At 38.0% G+C, this 16,606-nt stretch overlaps 1 protein-coding gene across 2 annotated transcripts in view; it reads right to left on the reverse strand.

Moving 5' to 3' along the window:
- Positions 1-16,606, reverse strand: part of Kiaa0825 (KIAA0825 ortholog) — a 309,933-nt gene that overhangs the window by 156,034 nt on the left and 137,293 nt on the right. The window contains exon 12 of one of the 2 annotated variants that reach the window (XM_026783752.1): positions 10,169-10,279. The exons of the other annotated variant lie outside the window; for it this stretch is intronic. Coding sequence (XP_026639553.1) covers positions 10,169-10,279 — 111 coding nt within the window. The remainder of the gene's footprint in view (positions 1-10,168; positions 10,280-16,606) is intronic. 2 annotated transcript variants of the gene reach the window in all.

Genomic DNA, 16,606 nt, shown 5'->3' on the forward strand with positions numbered 1-16,606 from the left:
GAGGGAGAATATGAGTAAGGAAGTCAGGACCACGAGGGGTTGGTCCACCCACTGAGACAGTGTGCCTGTGTTCTAATGGGAGCTCGCCAAATCCAGCTGGACTGGGACTGAAAGAGCATGTGATCAAACCGGACTCTCTGAATGTGGCTGACAATTGGGGCAGCCTAAGAAGCCAATGATAATGGCACTGGGATTTGTCTCTACTGCATGTACTGGCTTTTTGGGATCCTATTCTATTTGAGTGCACACCTTCCTAAGCCTGGATGGAGGTGGGAGGGCCTTGGACTTCCCACAGGGCAAGGTACCCTGCCCTCTTTTAGGACTAGAGGGGGAAAGGCGGAGGGTGAGTGAGGGAGTGGAAGGGAAGTGGGAGGAGGGGAGGAAGTGGAAATTATGATTGGTATTATTTATAAAGTAAAAAAAAAAAAGAGTGGGGTTGAGGAAATAGTCTTTCCCAAGGAAAGGTTCCTTGATTTCCTTTAATACTAAGTGGTCAGCACTAAAATTATATACATATAAGAAACACTAAATGGACTGAGCAGGTTGTATTATGTGTTCTCGTACACATACCTAAATGGACTAAATGGACTGAGCAGGTTGTATTATGTTCTCGTACACATATCCTCACACACATGTATGTGCATGCATGCGTGTGCGCACCCCAATAGCAATGAAAGAAAAAGAAGCAATGATTTCTATAGGAGATGGGTAGGGTACATGCATGAGAAGTACTGGAGAAAGGAAGGAATGAAGGAAAGAAATTATGCAATTATGTTTTAATTTTTTAAAATTAAAACAATTAATTAATAAAGAAAATCTGATTACACTGATTACATATTAAAAGAAAACAAACAACCCCCCAAGGCTTGTTAAGTTCAGCCAGTCCTGCAACAGTTGAGTTGAGAGATGACATGAATCTTTTGCATCACTATCTCCTCTCTCTTGCCACTTAGAAAATAAACTATTTTCCAGGTTCTGGCTATTACAAACAATGCTGCTATGAACATAGTTGGTGCATCCACACACTGAGACAATGGAGATGTTCTATCGGGAACCCACTAAGGCCACCTGGCCTGGGTCTGAAAAAGCATGGGATAAAACCGGACTCGCTGAACATAGCGGACAATGAGGACTACTGAGAACTCAAGAACAATGGCAGTGGGTTTTTGATCCTACTGTACGTACTGGCTTTGGGGGGGCCTGGGCAGTTTGGATGCTCACCTTACTAAACCTGGATGGAGGTGGGTGGTGCATGTACTTCCCACAGGGCAGGGAACCCTGATTGCTCTTCGAGCTGATGAGGGAGGGGGACTTGACTGGGAAAGGGGGAGGGAAATGGGAGGCAGTGGCAGGGAGGAGGCAGAAATCTTTAATAAATAAATAAATAAAAAGAAAATAAACTATTTTCACCTGAATCTTTGTTCAAAGGTCTGTTTCCTAAGAATATTCAAGTTGTGATGAAAACAGAGGTACTTATTGTATATTTCAATCCTTTTTGAAGAATATTCAACAAGTACTCCAAAGACATTTAGTTAAGAGATGTGGCTACTTTAAAATCCAGGTCACTCTGACTTCAAACCCCACGCTCTTTCCTTTGCCTCAGGATTCCTCTAATTAAGCTTGGTAGATAAGTTTCATGTTCTGGCACAGAAGATGCTTGGCTCCATTTGAGCCTCCTGATTGAGGATACCAAATTTTTAACCCCAAATTGAGTTTGGTAATAGGGCTATGTCCCAAACTGGAGCCATGTTACTTAAGGAATTAGGGAATGATTTCAACCAGGGTGTTTCTGGCATGCATCACTGGGACAAATTTATACCAGAAAGCATAAGGTACATTATTTAGAAAACAAAGTCAGAGCATAACTCAAGACAAGCTGAGGGTCACAATCCTGAAGCAGGGAAGCAGGAGCATGTATGGCCCACTATTATGACATTACTCTTTGTTTTCCATAACTTTCCTGTCAAAATCTTTCCAAGAAAAGAAGCAAAGGAAACTTTTAAAGTCATTTTGTCATCTTTGTTTACAAAGACAATTTTAGTACCCGAGGAAAAAAGTGTTGGAAATTAAAAACTCAAAATATATTCTTTTCCACTTTAACCAAAAGAATAAAAAGTTCAGGTAGTTTGCACTGAAAATAATTGCAAATAGTTGATATCTATAATACGCATAGCTAAATCTTAACCGTAGTTATAATTATAGATGATTGAGGAAGTAAAAATTGGGTGATGCTCATTTGCATGTATGTATGTATGTATGTATGTATGTATGTATGTATGTATGTATAATTTGCCCTGATATTCAAGCTGGCTTTGTCTACTAATAAAGATTTACAATTTTGAATAAAGATCACAGGTGTGCCTCCTCACACTTGTGTATGTGGTGCTGGGAATTACATTGGGGCTTTGCACATGGTAGGCAGAAACTTTGCTAATTATACTCTTATCTAGTGGTTTTAATTCCATGGCATTATATCCAATATTGTATAAAAATTAGGGAAATTCTGACTATATGTGTCTCTTAAACTTTTTTGGTCCATGTAGCCTGAAACAAGAGGTAAAGACAAGAAAAAGTCATTAGCAAGTGCTTTTAAGGTTAATTAATTTTAATTTTGAGAATAATATAACAGTAAAGACATGAGTTGAGGAGTGTCTCTGAGTTCCTCATAGAGCTATGAGTCAGTAGGGTACTGTCTTACTGGTACCAAGGAGTCATTGTCTGTCTGGAGTCAATGACTCTGGCAGTACCTGACCACCAGAGAAGACCCTATTACTGAGAGTTCCAGAAAGGTTTTCTTTAGTGTAGACAATCAGTGGGAAAGCAGTTCAGTGTTCTTTCCACTTTACCTAACCCTTGTAGTATGACGTGGGATTCCCCTCTGTATGCTGTGAATATCATTGATTAATAAAGGAACTGCTTTGAGCCTATAGCAGTACTATAGAGAAACAGAGCTAGGTGGAGAAAACTAAACAGAATGCTAGGAGAAAGAAGGCGGACTCAGGGAGAAGCCAAGTAGCCCCTCTAAAGATAGACACCAGAACTTTGCCCGGTAAGCTACATCCTTGTGGTGATACACAGATTAATGGAAATGGGTGAAATTAATATGTAAGAGATTAGCCAATAAGAAGCAAGAGCTAATGGGTCAAGCAGTGATTTAATTAATACAGTTTCTGTGTGATTATTTCAGGGCTGGGCAGCAGGGAACCAGCAAGCCACATCCTCCAACAGCAGTAGATCCTTTTAACATGTGTAGAGAATTGGAAAAGTCTTCCATTTACTGAAGCAGAAATCTCTTCCCTGTCCAGTTGTTATAAGTGATTGCTTGGTGGATATTTAATGTGACAAATAGCTTGGGCACATTTGCTCATTTAATTCTCGGGAAGAAGATGCTTTCAGAAAAAGAAAATAAACACTATTTTTGCATAAAATGTTTAGGTAGATCAATACAATTATATAATATTTATGTCTCAATTTCCTCATCAAAATATAAAATGAAACGGGAACTCACATAGGTAAACTCATTTGCCAAGATCACAAAACCAAAGTAGTATAGAAGACACATTCATCTATTGTGAAAATCTTTAGTTGTCTATATGATCACAGTATAGTCTCAATTTCTGTGTTTCTTATATAATACTTTTAAATCATAATAGAAAAAATATAAGCCTTAAGCTACCCATCTGTATGTCCATCTACCCACCCACCCACTCACCCATCCACTCACCCATCCACCCACCCATCCACCCATCCATTCATCCATTCATCCTTCTGAAATTCCTAGTTTAGCTGACAGTTTTAGTTCCTTTTATAACCGCCTGATTCACAGATACTGACTTTGTCTTTGAAAGTCTTTTCAAAGATGCAGGTATTTGTCGTTCTGTTCTCTGGAACAGCTATGTACCAGCTCCCAGAGTTCCTCCCCTAGTTGACTCTGTGCTTGCACTTGGCATCTCAGAGTACATACTCTTGCAGCTGTTTTCCTCAGTGCTGTGTAACAGCTTGCCAGCAATAGCTAGGTGACTCCTAAAATATCTTATATTAAAATTTACTTATGTCATTTCCCCCATCCATTTACCAGAAAGCAATTTTTGTTCTTCTCTTTAAATGTATTTCCTGACGATACTAGAAGTAACCAGCTCATCAAAACCACACTTTTCTTACCTGAGATCTACCATTCATACAAAATGTTAGAAATATTTCATATAGCACTTACATATACATTACTACTCTGAATTAATCTTGAATCTAGAATTATTTATTCTAGACCAAATGGACAGAATAAGCAACAGAGGAAAGGCAAACTAAGATATAGCAAGCAAACAAATAAACAAATCCCAAGCTAATCGTTGGGAGTTAATGAAAGGCTTTCCTACAAAAGTCATTTCTGAGCCAGCTATGAAGGTAAGTAGGTGTTCATTCATTACAGATGAAGAGGTGCTAGGGAATGGAAGAATAGCATAGCAAGTAATGGTGGAAAGGGTGACGAGCAGAGTTCATACTGTGATGGTTGTCAGAGTCTGGAAATGTAGGAAGACAGCCATATGCATGTGACTTTTCTAGACTATGCTCTCTGTGTGTACACATATACACGAATATGCTACTCTTTGAAAGTCTTTACATCATAGGTATGAATTAAGTTTGAGTTAGAAAAATTGGCTTGGGTTTGAAAAAAATCTGGCTATGAAAATCAATACGTAAATTATAGAAAACCGGCATATATGAGTCATTCAATGGAAGAGTGTTTGCCTACCATGGGCCAGGCTCAGTACCATCAAGAAAAGGCAAGGCTAGGCCATCACTATAGTGATGTAGAGATTGCAGTGGTTTGGAAGAAGATGAAAGTGACCGTATGGACAGTAAAGGTTTAAAATTATGAAGACTTAGCAATAGGGTGGGAATGTAGGTAGCAAAGAGGCTCTAGATGTCCATCTGGGGATCTGCCTACACAACCGAGTGAACTTACCTTTAGCTAAGACAAGGCAGAGAGAAGAGGATCAGCTTGGAAAGAAAAGTGTCTGTAACCTCAAATATAATCCTCAAGAAAATATTTATGTACATTGGCATCTATGAGTCTATGGTCTTTGGAAAGACTACTATTGATTTTAATAAAATGGAGTACAGAAGTATAGGAGAACACAGAGAACATTGCATTGTGTTTTAAAAGTTACACTATAGAACACTAAAGATAGTATTTCAGGGCAGGTCTGGGCACATAATACGAAAAGACACAAAAGCAGTGACAGGAAAGGAAAAAGGAAACTGGTGGGATGTTCCACGATGGAGGAAGACAGCAACAGCACTGTGTGGCTGCCAAGTAGGCCTCTTTAACTTGAGTTACTCAACTCTTGTGTTGAGAAGGACTTTTGTTCCACGCTTCCTTAACTGCCTTGTCTCTTACTTATAACACACAGCACAGTGGATACAGGGAGAAAGTCTGCAAGATACATTTATCAAAGAAGTAACCTGGGTAAGTAATTACACAGTATCATACAGTGAGGCCAAATATAACTTATATTTAGGGTAGAAGATGGTCGGAACATGGTCAAAAGAATGAGCCATGGTGAACAATGCCTTGGGGAACTGTGAGAGAGGCTCCAGGAAAACGGCAGAGGGCCTTGTACCTCAGGTGTGTTTTCTTCTCTGCATTGTTCTTGGACATTTCTGTGCCTCCTGTCATGTAACTTGAACATGTACATTCGGTTTATATGACATGTTTATTCTTGTTGGATGTCAGACTATAGCTACAGAATCCATCTGGTCAGTGTACCCCTAGTCTGCATATTGCGTTCTGCGTTGGTTTCCTGTTTTCCCGGACATAATATATAGTATGTGCCAGGTAACTGTGTTTAAAATGGTCTGTCCTGAGAAAGTTCTTAGAAAGGTCAGCTCTGTGAATATTTAGTATGTGATTTTTGGTGTTTATTTACATGTTTTTCTGATCATGGTTTTCTGAGCTCAAACAACCTTCTTTGTAGCAATGCTTTCTTCTCTGCGTTCATGTATAAAGTGCACTGGGATTGGAGGGAGGCTGACTGCAACATTAGACTCTAGTCCACTCCATCCTTCTAGGCCCTCAGAGCCCAGGCCCAGCAGACAAGATCTGCTCAGGTCCGTTGAAAAGTCACCAGAAGATGATATAGAAACATGAACAGTATTATCTTAAGTAAAAGCACAATAAAAGGCAAGCTTTCCAGCTGAGGAGAGACTAGACATTTGTCAGAGTATCATGTCCTCATAGAAAAAAATAAGTAGGAAGCGAATGCATAGCTTCCTTAAATTAACTATGCTGAGCAGGTTCAGAACAGACTTGTGACCTACTCAACAAAGGAAGACGTGAAAATTACCTGGAAATATTCAAATAGTTTAATGAAGATCAAAGTTTAGGAAACATTAAAAAAAGCATAAGAAGGAAACATACTATAAATTACTATAATGACTAAACTTGGTTGTCATCTTGACCACATCTGGAACCAACTAGGACTCAAGCATCTGGGTACACCTGTGAGGAATTATTCTCCACTGGATCATTTAAGATGGGAAGACCCAGCCTAAGTCTGGACCACATCTTCTCATGACAGTTTGCATCAAAGGGCACAGAAAAAGGAAACTTTCACTTTTTGCCTGTTTGCCCTCACTTCACTGGCAAGTTCATCTATCCTGCTGATGAGCTATGTCTTCACTGGCTTTAAAACCTACTTCTAAACTCCGAAATAGACTGAAGGTCAGGTGAGATACCCAGCCTCTTTGACCAAACACATTTTGGTCTTTCTGTCAGGAGACAGCCATTGTTGGACTAGCTGGACCACTGCCTAGAAGAGCCATTATAAATCCCATTTTAGTGTGTATAGGTTCCTTCTGTCAGATCTGTTCCACTCAAGAACCCTGACTACTACAATTACCAAGAGAATATTCTTTCTTGAACATTCATATGAAATCACTGTATATTGCCATGCTATTCACTTGATAGTGAAATATTCACCAGTTCCTTTAGTTTAATCTACTATGAAACCAATAACTGTTTCTAAATCATCTATACTATTGGCCTGTATCTTGAATGTAGTTTATTTTACTTAATGCTTTGGAAATACATTAATTTTCCTAAAGGTAGGTCTTTAAAACTGTATTACAAGAGCCTGGAAGAACATGGAAAGATTTTTGCTTTACTTATTATGCACCTCATAGTAACCTTATAGACACTATAGGCGAGTTTATTTCTATATAACTTTCAGTATTTTTGGCTCTGTTTTGGTTTAATTGCATGTCTTTCTTGTTCCTTTTCTTCCTTTTCATTTACATTTAATTAAGTATCTTTAATATTTCTGAAAGCTGATTCAAATCTTTCCTGAAATAAAATATAAGTACAAAATAAATCAATGCTATAGTCACTAGGACGCTAGACTATAAAGTAGCTCAGCATGTAAGGGCACTTGCCACTGAGTCTGACGACCTAAGTTTTCAATCCCCAGCATCCATTCATGGAGGAAGGAGAGAATTGACTTTTGCAAGTTGTGTGACTTGCAACATGTACCCTCCCCTGCACAATAAATTTAAATAAATATATAACATTCTAATTCCTACGAAGTTTCAAAAAACAGCTATTTTGGTCATCTCATTTCTCAGTTTTTCCTTTCTCATAACAATAAACCTAACATGTTTTAGTTTGTTATTGTCTAAGTCATGCATTTCCTACACTATTTTTATTGCTAAGGTGATGAACAGAGTTTTCATGAATAATTTTGGGTAAAGAAGAAATAGTGATACCTGGCTTAAAAATGGAATGTGGGTTGAAAGGGAGGGGTTTTTGAGCCACATATTGCTGGTCTAGGACCCCCATTACCATGTCTACCAATGCAAATCAATAATGATTTATTTTAGAATGGCTTTTCTTATTGCCCAGATTATATCATTGTTCTAAGCATGCTGGGCTCTAAGTCACAGGCTCCAAACCTGTCTCTGCACATTATAGGGCCCTAACAGTAGGCAGTTGCCAGAATGTCAGGCATGGAGTGGGATTTATGGAAAAGGTGTTCATATCATACTTTGCATGGAAACTCAGACAAGGGAGATAAAGAACCTAAGGAGGAACCACGTGAACCAAAGTCTAATAATGAGAATGAACAAGTGCAGGTTAAAAATGGCCAACTCTTCAGCATGTGTGAGAAGACTGGGTTAACTGGAGCAGAGAGAACTGGGGTGATAGAAAATGAGGGACTATAAAGTGTGGCAAAACAAGCTTCTTCAGGATTCTAGGGAGGAGAGGGACATGATGAAAACTATCCTACACATGCTAAATAATAGCAAAGTGAACAACATTCATTCTAATGATTTGGGTAGGAAGACTGGCTTTGAGAGGATTTTTGAGACACTATTTACTGGTCATAAAAAGACCAGATAAGACTAAGCACCATGAACAGGCCAATAAAGAGTTAAGAAGGTTCTGTCTTTGAAGGATTTATGCATGACACCTGGAGAGCGAGGCAAGCAGGGAGGAAACACAAGCCACAATCACAGTAGAGAACTCAAGAAATGTGGGAAGCTGAACGTAAAATGTTGGGGGAAGGCTAGCACTCAGCCAGAAATGTAGAGATGCAAAAATCTCAACAGAGGTTGTAAATTAAACCATGTGAACAAATAGCAATGAGAGGAAATGGGCTTGCTTTTGGCTCTTTTTAACCATTTCATATTAATAAAGTTTGACTGTACTCATTGTAAGAAATTTGAAAGACACAAATAAAAATTAAAACCTCTTGCGAACTCACTACCAGAGATTAACCTATAAAGCCTCCAGAGACGACACTCTTTTGGGATCTGGTGTAGTGTTGTTTTATTTGCATTTTTCTGTAGTGTTCTGTGTATGGTAGAATCATACAGGCCAAGGGTTATCCACTCTATCTCACCTCTTAGTAACTGCTCCTACACAGCAAGGTTTCTCTTACCAGGGAGTTGAAGGGCAGCTGTAGATTAGCTCAGATCTCCCGTAGATATAAACAATACTTTAATAGGTATTTTACTTGTAAAACTTAGTTAGCATCGTCACTTCATCCCTTACAGTGGATTTCTAGAAGTACATTTCCAAGGATGTTTTTAAGTTTTCAACACAGGCTACTAACATGGTCTTAGGAACCTGGTACCAGACACCATTTGTGCTGGGAACGAACAGCCACTCGGGACTGAATCTTTCTGTTAGGGTAGTAGATTGTTTACTGACAGAAGCAAAAAGAAAGACATTTCTTGTTTCATTTACCCCTAGATATAGAAAAAAAGAGACACTAAATACAAAAATGAACTATTTTGTGATAAGTTTCCAGGCTCTCACTGGGATAAATTAAGCAGGATGGAAAGAAGAATTAGTTTCACCCAAGGGGGATGGGTAGTTCCAGAGAGAAAAGCCGAGGCGCTGATGGTAGAGAGTGCACATGCTTCTCTGAATTTGCACAGATGAACTCAGAGAGGTGGCAACAGCATGCAGAGGGCCTGGACAGCACCCAGAGCCTAACCAATCGGTAATCGCTAATAATGTATTTCCAACATGACTCAATACTTCATTCAGATCATCAATATCTCCTTTAGCTATTCATGGTATTTTATTCTCAGATACAAAGGAAAGGCATTTTTCCAATGATATATTCTGCAAAGAATCAAACTGCCATGCTACATAATGTCACAAAATGTCATCAGGTTTTTTTGGAAGTGTATTCTACATTGTGAATGCTTTTTCTGATTTTTAAGTGTTGTTAATTAAATAAGAAAAATGAAAAATCTTGTTCATAATTATAAAAGTTACTCTTCTCAACTTCTGCCTAAGATGTTGAGTTACATTAAATTGACTGTCTAGTTTTGATGTCTATATCAGATAATTAGCTGTAGAACTGTCAAATCCCCAATCATAGATCAAGAATGAATTTTTAAATGGCTAGGTAATTAGCTTAAATAGATGAATTTCTCAAAATTCACTTTTCCATTGCATAACTAAAGTTAGGGGAGAAATAATTATGAGTACACTCTATTTGATTCTTGGCTTAAAAAATTGTGGAATAATCCTCTCCTCTTCTTTGCTTACTGTTAAGTTCCTTTTGTAATACTCCTCGATACCCATGCAGCAAGATTCCTGTTGCATCTGTAAAAGAGTCCCATACTAATAGCCCGCGTGGCATCTAGAAGCTCCCACCTGAGTAAAGAAGCGCAGGACTGTGGGATGCACGAGACCCAGTGCAATGGCTGTGCAAACAATGACGCTAAGGAACTTGAAGCTGAATCATCCACAACATGCTGAAAAGTTCTAGGGAAACAAAATTAATTATTTCACAATATGCAGGAAACATTAACGATGCATAGATAGCACTGAATAATTTTGGAATTTTACTTGGTTTTCACAAGCCAATTTCTAATAAAAAAAAAAGGTTGTCGTTTTATTGAGGACCATGCAGCCACCAAAATGACAACAACCTAACCCCCCAAAACAAAGAAAAAAATGGAAAAGGTAAACCCAAGTATCAAAAATTAGGACTAATGAGTGTTTGTAGAGTAATCCTTACATAGGGAAGATATAGTTGTATCATTATTATCTAATTTCAGAAATTCACACGAGAAAATTTGTCAAATGCAAATCACACAGAAAGTACAATGAATACAATCCATATGTCTCAGAACTAGTATTCTTATATTTCATAGGATTTTTATCAACCTGCATTCAATGTGCTAATATTTGTAAAATTTGCTTAATTGGGAGTGTAGGGGTTATAGAAGAGGGTAGAAGGGAAGAGGCAAGGAAGGGAAGGGAATGAAGAAAATGTATAGCTAAATAAAAACTATAAAAAGTGAATATTTAAAATAAAATTTAAAAAGGAACATTTAACATGAGGTACATTTTAAGCATCAAAGTGATATATACATATATATGTATCAAAGAATAAATAAAAACTTATAATTAACTTTATATGGTTTGAATGGCCCAGAGAGACCTTGTAAGAGAAACTTTTTTTTTCTTAAGCTTCATTAAATTTTAGATCAGAGAAAGAAACATCCCCCAATTAGCTGTCAAAATCAGGCTAAATACCCAGTCAATGCAGTCCCCAGAGGGATCTACAGAGGCCAACAGAGGCTAGCTCAGCACCAGGGTGTCCTCTTCTAAGGGCTCTCTCTTTTACACCAGCAATGAGGAAATCCTGAAGAATTTATAGAAGGGCAGTGATGGTAGCAGTTTAATATCTTATAAAGCAGAGTTCAGTAACAGTAAGGGATGTGGATTGGAGGGGGTTACAGATAAGGGCTATGATACTGTATTGGATCAGCAAGAAGAGCCTAAAGAGCAAAGGATATAAAAAAAATCCTAAATTGATAGAATGAACAACAGTCATCCTTACTGACAATGTGTTTCAGATGGCATGAGAGTGTGAGGGAGTAGCCTAGAGAAACTCACAGGTATTTCACTTCATTTTAAATAGTCACAGAGGTTTATGGGCATTTGATACACATTTAAAGAGAGACATAGAAAAGGAATTTGAATTTACTAGTCCGGTATATACAAAAGAAGTCTGATGTGAAGATACGCACATAGAAGTCATCACATATGAGTGGATGAATTCACCCACTGAAAAAGTAGAAAGGAAAAGACAGTCAAGGGTGGATCCTTGGATCAACATTTAAAGCATGACATGAGAAAAAGTATTAAAAACTAGGCAGAAGGAAAAAAAATCCGAGAAAAGGCAAAGAGCCAGGAGAACATTATGTTAGTGAGGCTTTGGGAAAGAAAAGATGGATAACAATATGAATAACTGCAGAAAAAGTAAAAAAAATTCTCCTGGGGTTAGTCATCGCATGCACATGAGTGCCATAGTCCTTGTTTGTTTAGTTGCAGAAAGGGAGAAACCAAGCTGCAGTGACTGAGTGAGGACACACTGTAATAAGATATGAGTGTAATACAAGAGTAAAGAAAGATGCTTTTAATATGGGAGAAACGAGCATGAGGCCGAAGATAGAAACTATACTTCACAGACATAGGCCACAAAATGGCACAAAAAATTATCAGAAGCTTAGTTGAAATATGTGCCATAGCTAAGAAAATAAACACATTAATCAAAAGCATATCAAGTAATGTAGGGGTAAATTGGAATGAAAATATTTATTAGGAATGGATGTGGGTAGAGTGGCTGCCTAAATGCTATGGGATGAAGATGACAGGACCAGGGTAAAGCATGAGAGGGTAAAATGAATGCATAATGGGCTCTCTCTTCTCAGAGAAAAAAAAGGCAGAGCTATCTGCTGAGGAAATACGGAAAGGCAAGATCAAAGAGATGATCAAAGTTGAGAAAGTTGGAAGGAGTTTCCCTGTAGTGTCAGCAGGTACAAAATCTTTAAGTGATAAGCTAGTTGTGGGCCAACGTCTGATAGAGGCCAGCTGAGTTTGCAACGGTGAGGGTGTAGGAAGAAGATGCTGTTTTAGGAAAGGGAGATGCAGTAAAGGTTTGTAAAAAAAAAAAGATAACCTCAGAGAAAGTGGCAGTCCAGGATGAAGGACACATAGATTACCATAGTTTATGTCTACATTTTGTATGCTTTTTGAGCCCTTTGCATAAGTTCCTATTTGTCCAGAAATGACGGAGTGCCTCATGCAGCATGCCCTCGCCATCATCATAAGCACCAGTGTTTTTGAAATGGAGAGTTTTCTTTGTTGAGTATTCCCTGACACTCTTCTACAACATGTCACTTGTCTCCCTCTCTTCCTGATCACCTTTTACTAAGTCTTGTCATAGGACTTAGCTCTACCGCCAGTCATTTTACATTTACTTTTTTTCCTTCATTTTTATTGTATATTTTATCTTCTCTGTGCTCCTAGGAGAAGGTAGCTGAGGGTTATTGAGCAGTACTGATCACATGTAGGAGAAATGGAACCAAATAGAGTTTGTATCTAGTGAAGATTTTATCATTAGATTTGTCATATTTTTGACAACTTACTTAGCCTCTGTTTTCCAGCTTGTAGTATGGGACCATTACAATGTGTGTGAGGGTTCTGTGAAATAATAATATGCAGGACCATGTTTCAATGTCAATAAAGCTCAGAAAAGGAAAGGTGCTTCTATGAGAACAGATGTAAGGTGCTGTAAAAACAAAAATGCCTCTCAAAACTGCTACTAAAGTCCTAACAGTCGAAATAGTTACTTACTTGCAATTTTATCCTCAATAGCAGAAAAAATAATACAGGATCTAATAATAGTGGAATGGTTAATTATTACCAATTTTTCTTAGATTTAAATCCAAATAAAACACGGTATTTAGCTGGGTGTTTTTTGTCAGAACCTCTTCTCTTTTACTGAACCTACAGATTCCTCAGTCTGGCAGGACTAAGGCTACTTGACTATAGAGGGTGTTATGGCAGATGTTTATGGTCTCAGAGGGGGTGTGATCTGTGTGAGCATTTAATTCCACAGCAAGAGCCCAAATTAGTTTCATTATTCTGGAGAGTATAAGCCGGTGAAAATTGGTCCATGAACTCAATGGGGGGATGAAATTATGAATTTGCTATTAGATAACCTCTAATGACATTCAGTTTACAGCTAAAAGAGATGACATTCTGAATAATTTACATCACAGAATAAAATACAACATTAAAATCTATAGTTATAATTTCTCCAATAACATATCTTTATAAATGAAATTTAAATACCTGAAATATTGATAAGTGCTTAAAAATTAATACAGAACATAAAGAGAGCTTTGTTTAAGGTGGATAAACATGTCATGTCCTTCCTCCAAGATGAGGGAGCCAGGCCCCATACCTGTCCCTTCACACCACACTGCCTAGGCTATCGCATTTGACACTCTAGCCTAGATTTATTTTCTTTTGCTTCTCTGATCTTTGTACATGCTACTCACTTATATTTTGGTGTGGGATTCCACTCTGCATGCTGTGAGTATCATTGGTTAATAAAGAGACTGTCTTGGGCCTGTGCAGGGAAAAGACATTGTAGAGAAAACTAAAGTGAATGCTGGGAAAATGAAGGGTAAAGTAAAGGAGAAGCCATTGAACCGCCACTGGAGACAGACGAGCTGAAACTTTGCTGGTAGGCCACGACCTCATGGCAATGCACAGATTAATGAAGATGGGTTAAATTAAAATGTAAGAGTTAGCAATGAGGACCCTAAGAGAGACATGGGTAGTAGAAGAAGACAAGATCTCCTAAGTTAATTGGGAGCATGGGGACCTTGGAAGAGAGGAGAAGGGTAGAGGAAAGGCAGGGAGGGGAGTAGGAAAAATGTAGAACTCAATAAAAATCATTAAAAAAAAGAGTTAGCAACTAAGAAGCTACAGCTAGTGGGCCAAGCAATGATTTAAATATAGTTTCTGTGTGATTATTTTGGGTCTGAGCTGCTGGGCTGCCAGGAAACAACAAGCGACCCTTATCACAACAATCTTTATTTGTTTTTTCTTTCCCAATATATAGACCTGTTCTTGGGCTCATGTAATCAGTTGCTGGGATAAAATAAATCCAAGGTACCTCAGAAGTGAGAACAACCAAGAGCTAAAAAGACCTACCTGGATTTATGCTTGGCTTGTGCCTTTTGGAATCTGGCTGAGCTCCAAATATGATGTTAACAGACTGAACCTCCATAATAGAGTTAAAGTATCTCATGGAGAAAAGTGGAAAGTGGACGGGGTTAGGTCAAAGTTCTTTCATCCCTGCATAGCTCAGAGCTTGAGTCGCCAGACATGTTAAGTAAAAAAAGAAATCCAAAACCCTGTCTTGAAAACAAACAAACAAACAACAACAAAAAAAAAATCCAAGAGAAAAACACTGTCTTGGAAAAAGAATTAAGTTAAAACTGAAATATTGAGATAATATGGAATATTAAAGCTATGTGGGCCCTTTTGATGGCCCTACAATCATGAGTCCAGTCACTCACTAGTGAAATCACTAGTCCAATTGAACACTTCAACATTGAAATGGAATCCAAATCACTGCTTTACTCTTTAAGTGTCATTTGTAAGTCTGAGGTCAACCTAGGCTACTAGCAAGATCGTGCCTCAAGAAAAAAAAACTAAACAAGGTATTGGTATACACCTTCATCACAGCATTTGGTGGGTGGTGATGTGGGATTTACCTCTGTATGCTGTGATTAACATTGGTTAATAAAGGAACTGCTTTAACAGAGCTAGGTGAGAAAAACTAAGCTGAATGCTGCAAAAGAGAAGGTGGAGTCAGAGAGAAACCATGTAGTGCTGCCGAAGACAGATGCCAGAACTTTAGCTGGTAAGCCACAGCCATGCGGTGACACACAGATTAATAGAAATGGGTTAAATTAATATGTAAGAGTTTGCCAATAAGAAGATAGAGATCATGGGCTAAGCAATGATTTAATATAGTTTCTGCGTGATTATTTTGGGGCTAAGGGGCCAGGAACTAACTAGCGGCCTCCTCCTTACAAGGCAGAAATAGGTGGATTTCTTGAGTTTGAGGTCAATCTGGTTTATACAGTGAGTTCCAAAACACCCAGGACTACGTAGAAAAACCCTATCTTGAAGAAACAAAAAATAAATAAATAAATGATGAATAAATAAATATAATAAAACATGTCTTCTCTGGGGTCATATGATGTTTAAATGCCAATGTGTAAGGGTCAAAGTAAGGCACTTATAGGAGAAGGTAGTTTCCTCTACTGCTCATGTAGTGGATTGCAATTCTAAATGAAAAATAGCACCCTGACATTAACAAATATGACTTTAAGTTGGAAAATGACTACAAAAATACACAATTCATAGTAGGTACAGGATAGAAACAGGATGAGCAGGAGAGGAGAGTAAAATGGGTTTACATGTCCATGTGTGAAGAGCACACTGCCACGGGCAGATGGGAAGAGAACAGAAAGAAACGTCATACACAACAGAGCCAACCAGATGAAAAGTGCAGCATCCAGGCTATCTCCAAAACCAATGTCCAGCTATTTCTCATGCTCTACTTTATTAGGCCGACCTACAAAGGTGTATTTTTCTAATTTTTACAGATATTATCCAAGTAATATTACGATGGAAGAATACAAATGCATCGACCTTATAAACAAAATTGTTAAGATAAGAAACTTCTTTTAGGAATCATTTTGCATCGTCAAACACTTTTTTTTCAAAGTCTAAATAATTTTACTTTTAGTCAATACTTTTTCCCACCTAAGACAAGTTGTTTTTTTTTTTTTATGTAGCAGAGGATAACATAAAACCTGCAATATTCTTGGCTTAGCCTAAGGCATGCAACATTATACCAGGCTAACCTAGATTCATTTTGGCGGCTTTAGATATATAATTCAAATATCACAACATTTACAGGTTTAATGTATGCAGTTAAAGTTTCTATTACATTCAAGAATGGTTTAACCTTCAAATCCATTAGCTTTCTACTTGTCCTGTCTTCTTCACTACACTGATTCCTGTGACTACAGATTTGCCCAGGCTTCATGTTCCTAAAGAATGAAATGCCTCTTTTTAAAACTCACCATACTGCTTTTGTGGCTCATTTTTGCTGTGGCATGTTTCAAAATGCCATTTCATTGATATTGTAGGGTAGTGCTCCTGCAATGTTTACCCTGAGTCTTGTTGATATTGTAGGGTAGTGCTCCT

This window comes from Microtus ochrogaster, chromosome 19 (genome assembly GCF_000317375.1).
Source record: "Microtus ochrogaster isolate Prairie Vole_2 chromosome 19, MicOch1.0, whole genome shotgun sequence".
In the NCBI taxonomy this organism is placed as follows: domain Eukaryota; kingdom Metazoa; phylum Chordata; class Mammalia; order Rodentia; family Cricetidae; genus Microtus; species Microtus ochrogaster.